We start from the raw sequence: 5365 nt of genomic DNA, 5'->3' as shown, positions 1-5365 counted from the left end.
AAGGGATGTTCTTCTCCCTCACACATTCTTTCTGAACAGAGGATTATAATTCTGATTATTGGGGCTGGAGAGATGGCTCAGTTGTTAAGAGCACTGACTGCTCTTCCAGAGGTCCTGAGTTCAATTCCCAGCAACTACATGGTGGCTTACAACCATCTATAATGGAATCTGATGCCCTCTTCTGGTGTGTCTGAAGACAGCAACAGCAATAGTGTACTCACATATAATTCTGGTTATCTTTCATTTCATCTATCAGTACACAAATCCCAAGAAGATGGCAATGGTTGTGCCATCCCATCAGCTGAGCTCTGGTGCCATTCTCTCGCTGGTCCTCATCAAAGATATTTCATATTATGTTGCTAAATGACTGGGAATGCGGCTAAGAGATCTGCTGCTCTAATCCATCTTGGCAAAGAAAGGTTATGCCCAGAGACTGTGATGAAGCCAACACACAAACCTCTGAGTTTGTCTACTACACACGTGAGCTTTTATGAGAAGGAAGCTTCTTTGGTAGTGATGAGAGTTCTCTCTCTTTCAGTTGAGAAGTTTTGATGAGTACGAATCATTAAAATACAATTTACCCTATCTGTTGTTGGGGACCTAAATGCATCTAAGCAAATGTGTATATGTATACGTATACGTGTACGTGTATGTGTATATGTATATGTGTATGTGTGTGTGTATATATGTATATCAGTGGTACAGCATTTTTATAGACATGCATGAAGCATTGTGTTTATGCCCAGCACTGTGAAAACCCCAATATCAAACCAGAATAAACGATCAAAAACGGATCCTCTCATGTTTAACAATGACAAACCTAACCCAGGGGAAAAGCCTGCCTGACAGTGGCTTTGCCACCCAAGACCACGTCCTAGCCCATTCCCTTGTGAAATTCAGCCCATTCCAACACTTCTGCAAGTCCCCTCCTCTACAAAGTGCTCATTGGGATTTCCTGGAGCTTCTCTTTCAAGATCAGCCTGATTTTATGGCAGCTGTTCTCAACCTCGGGGTCTTGACCCCTTTGAAAGTCAAAAAGCACTTTCACAGGGGTCACATATCATCTATCCTGTACATCAAATATTTACATTGCATTTCATAACAGTAGAAAATTACAGCTATGAAGTGGCAATGAAATAATTTTATGGTTGAGGGTCACCACAGCTTGAGGCCTCCACACGATTCTAGGGAAAATCACCTGGGTGGGGAGAGGGAAGGTTTGGGAAAGCCTTTCTATCCATTCTGCATTCTTCGAAGTGATGTGTTCACAGATAAGCCTTTAATCAGTTTTGTTGGGGCTCTTAGTAATTCTAGGTAGGAACTGCACCAGGAAATTTTATCTGGTCTCATGATTTTCTGCTTCTCATCTAGCTCCCCATCTGTAGCAAGTTGCCTGATGTTTCTGTGCCTAGGTGTTGTCTCTGTGAATCGAGATCCTTGGCCTTGTTTGAATTAGGGAGGCACAAAATACTCAGGGATTCAAGACTGCTCAATAGCCCAAAGTCCTTCCTCAAAGGAAAGGTCTCAACTCTCAGCTCCCCCTTAGTTCTGAGTCAGGCTTGGAACAAAAGATCACAGGAATGAGAAAAGCTGCCATAGCTACTTGTCACTTCAAGAGACCAAAGAAGATAGTGTTAACCATGAAGATGAGAAGACCAACAGTTGTGCTTTGATAGCATCTCAGGACAGACAGGACAGAGCACTAGGAGAGGAGAACCCTCGAAGGACAAGGAATTAGTGTGTTGGTTTTCAGGGCAATGTCTCATTCTAAAGGTTCTAGAAATACAATTTACTGGATGAACTGCTGAAATAGGGTGGAGTAAGAATAGCAACCATGTTCACTGAACGGTGAGTGAGGAGGGACAGACATACAACAGCCAACATAAAAAACGTAACACCCTAATTAATGTTTCCCTCTTCGATTGACACCCCCTTCACTCCTTTCATAAAAAAATAAAAAGTATTTTATGTGGCTCTTACAATAGAATCTTTTCCTCAAACTATAAAAAGATATAAATGTTTATCTTTTTCATATTTTAATATCTCAGCAATGATAAGCCAGAAACAAGTATTTTTGCCTCTCTCAACAGCAAAGCCTGTGGCCTTTTTGTTTCCGTGTTAGGAATAGAACACGAGAGCCCCGTGTATCTAGGCAGATGCTCTATCATTAGCCCATGAGTCTCCAGCTTCAAACGCACATTTGTCCCTGGCTTGCTTAAGCTTTCCCCACAGTGTTGGGAAACTGTACTGACAGCTTCAAAGTTGTGATTCTGCTAATAACTGGACTCATATCTGTCTCTGGACCACTCTGACCCATTTTGAGGTAAATACTCTGATTAGTCTTCTGTTTTAGAACACGGTGAGCCTGCGGTGCACTAATTATGGCCAGTGACACCATAGAGTAAAAGTGAATTCCTGAATGCTTTCAATTTCTCATAATGCCGGTACGATGGCATGTCACGGGGCCATTTTAGCCACAGACATCACTCCAGAGAATTCCAAACAGATATAGACAAGTGGCACCCAGACCCATCTCCTTCCCCTCGGGTTGATCACCCCCAGGAATAGGGTGTCCCAAAGCCACACTTCCCAGCCAACTGGAGTGCTGATAAGTCCAGTTATCAGAAAGATATTGCTGTGAGTGTGATGCACAGTGCTTGCATTTTCTTGATAGGTTAGTCATATGAAAGCTGACAAAGAAGGAAAAGGAGCAGCGATGTGGTGCAATATTAACAGGCAGCTGTCCCTGGCTTCCCGATATGTAGGATGACTCGCATTGCTGAGCGGTGTGGTCACTGCCAATGGAATGGCCCTCTCACATTTCTTCCTGATTCGCATACGCTGCCGCCAGCTTGTCATCTCCCTCTTGGGCTTCCCAGACACTAAGTCTGGAATGAAAATTCACCTGCCTCTGAATTGGCCCCTGGTGGGGGAAGGGGTGTGACTTGGCTTCCCAGGCTGGAAGATTATCTCACCCAGCCCTAGCTATATAATGGGCTGGTGCAGAGGGACTCCACAGGGCCAGTTCCAGGGGTTCAGCCACAAGAGAGGAAAGCTGCCAACATGATGGTACTGAGAGTAGAGGAGCTGGTATGTAAGACATCTTTTTTTTTTTTCCCTATCTGACAAAACCTGGTTCATCTTGGCTTTTATTTGGAAATCCAGGTGGTCTTTCTTTCTCAGGAATAATGTGGGGTTGGCGTTAGTGACTTCCTAAGAGAAGGTGGTCGTGTGTGGGTTAAAAGTAAGTTTTCATGTGCCAACCTATACTTATCTTAAGTGGGAGAGGAAGGCAGGCACTGGAAGGTCATCCTGGGATACCTGGAGCTATGCTCCTGACAGTGCACTGCCTGGAGGTGGCTGTCATTGAGGAGGAAGGACATTCTGTGGCATCTTTTGTGGACAGTTACCCCCGGGTGGGTAGCTTTGTTCCTGACGTCAGCATCTTCTTCACATACAGGTAACAGGCAAAAAGAACAGCCATGGGTCCGCAGGGGCATTCCTTCCTGGGGAGTTCAGAAATGGAGAATATGAAGCTACTGTTGCTTTGGAGAAGCAAGAGGACTTGAAGACACTTCCGGCCAACAGTGTGAACCTGGGGGAGGAACAACGGAAAAGTGAGAAACTGCGAGAGGCAGAGGTGAGGCCCTCCCGCGAAATCTACTAGTGGGGGTGGGGTATGGAGGTCCCTGAGGAAGAGGGAAAGAGAGGAGGAAAATAAATAAAAAACTGCTCTAAAGATGTCTCTTCACCAGATTTGAACCATGTGATGCGAAGAAGCAGTGCATGGAAATGACTGCGGGAATCATTTTTGGATTCCTCCTATATGGAGGGTTGAATCAATGACTGAATGTGCTATGACCACATTTTGATCGAAGGACAGAAAGATAATGATAACCAGAAAAACTCCAATATCACACACTGCCTACTTAATTTGAGCCAAGGCTATTTGTTCTTTTTGATAACATGAATTGTGGCCCACAGATCATAGAATAAGCTTGTTGTGTTTATTGAAATGTACTTATTGAATTTTTATAGATTACTAACACAAATTTAGAAGTGCAGCAGTAATCTCTGTTTCAGAGACTCTTGAGAGAGAATGGCATCGGTATTTGAGAACTTTATCTGTATTTTCTATCCCTGGGTAAAACATATGTTAGTTTTTGAGAATGAGGAAAAAAAGTCTATAGAAATCTGGGGTTTACGGTACTAATTATAAAATGATTACTGAGAGGCTATGCCGTGCCTCTAACCAATTAGTCAAGGGCTAATTCTACAAGCAAAGAAAGTAAATATGACTTAGGTTAAAATCAGACCCCAGATACTTTAATGAAAAAAAAAAATCACTGAAGTTAGACACTTCCTTGAAAGTTTTAAATCTCCCTTCCTCAAACCACTCACACTCTTCCCTCAGACTATGTAGACTCTGTTTAGGTAACTCTGTAGAACTCACTATATATTTTTTAACACTTCATTTCTTTTCCTTCCGTTAGCTTAAAAAGAAAAAACTAGAACAAAGATCAAAGCTTGAAAACTTAGAAGACCTTGAGATAATTGTCCAACTGAAGAAGAGAAAAAAATACAAGAAAACTAAAGTTCCAGTTGTGAAGGAACCAGAACCTGAAATTATTGTAAGGACTGTTGGTTATTGTACATTCAGATAGGTTTCAGGAGTGAGTTCCCACATAGGTTGCAGGGGTGAATTCCCACATAGGTTGCAGGGGTGAGTCCCCACATAGGTTGCAGGGGTGAGTCCCCACATAGGTTGCAGGGGTGGGTCCCCACATAGGTTGCAGGGGTGGGTCCCCACATAGGTTGCAGGGGTGAGTCCCCACATAGATGGCAGAGATGAGTTCTGTGGAGGGAAGACAACTGCAAAGCTCATGGCCACTTTCTATTTCTTTCCCCTTTCTCCCTTTTCTCCTCAATCTTTCTCTTTGTTCTTTTCCACTTCCTCCTGTATTCTTTATGACCATCCTCTTCCTTCTCCTCCTGTCTGTTTCTTCCTCTCCCTTCTCCTCTGTCTGCCTCTTCCCCTCCCTTCTCCTCTGTCTCTTCCTCTCCCTTCTCCTCTGTTCTTCCTTCTTCTCCTATGTGTCTCTTCCTCTCCCTTCCCCTTTGCCTGCCTCTTCCTCTCCCTTCTCCTCTGTCTCTTCCTCTCCCTTCTCCTCTGTCTCTTCCTCTCCCTTCTCCTCCTCTGTCTCTTCCTCTCCCTTCTCCTCTGTTCTTCCTTCTTCTCCTATGTGTCTCTTCCTCTCCCTTCCCCTTTGCCTGTCTCTTCCTCTCCCTTCTCCTCCTCTGTCTCTTCCTCTCCCTTCTCCTCCTCTGTCTCTTCCTCTCCCTTCTCTTCCTGTCTGTCTCTTCC

General features: G+C 44.0%; 1 protein-coding gene across 1 annotated transcript in view; it reads left to right on the top strand.

Annotated features, from left to right (window-relative positions):
• Nucleotides 1-2973: 2973 nt before the first annotated feature.
• Nucleotides 2974-5365, top strand: part of Ankrd1 (ankyrin repeat domain 1) — a 9161-nt gene continuing 6769 nt past the window's right edge. Inside the window, exons 1-3 of the mRNA XM_031384824.1 lie at nt 2974-3090; nt 3461-3640; nt 4494-4631. Coding sequence (XP_031240684.1) covers nt 3064-3090; nt 3461-3640; nt 4494-4631 — 345 coding nt within the window. The 5' untranslated portion in view covers nt 2974-3063. The remainder of the gene's footprint in view (nt 3091-3460; nt 3641-4493; nt 4632-5365) is intronic.

Source organism: Mastomys coucha, unplaced genomic scaffold (assembly GCF_008632895.1).
Source record: "Mastomys coucha isolate ucsf_1 unplaced genomic scaffold, UCSF_Mcou_1 pScaffold21, whole genome shotgun sequence".
Classification (NCBI taxonomy): Eukaryota; Metazoa; Chordata; class Mammalia; order Rodentia; family Muridae; genus Mastomys; species Mastomys coucha.
Note: the sequence above shows the minus strand (reverse complement) of the source record. Positions and strands in the feature narration are given on the sequence as shown.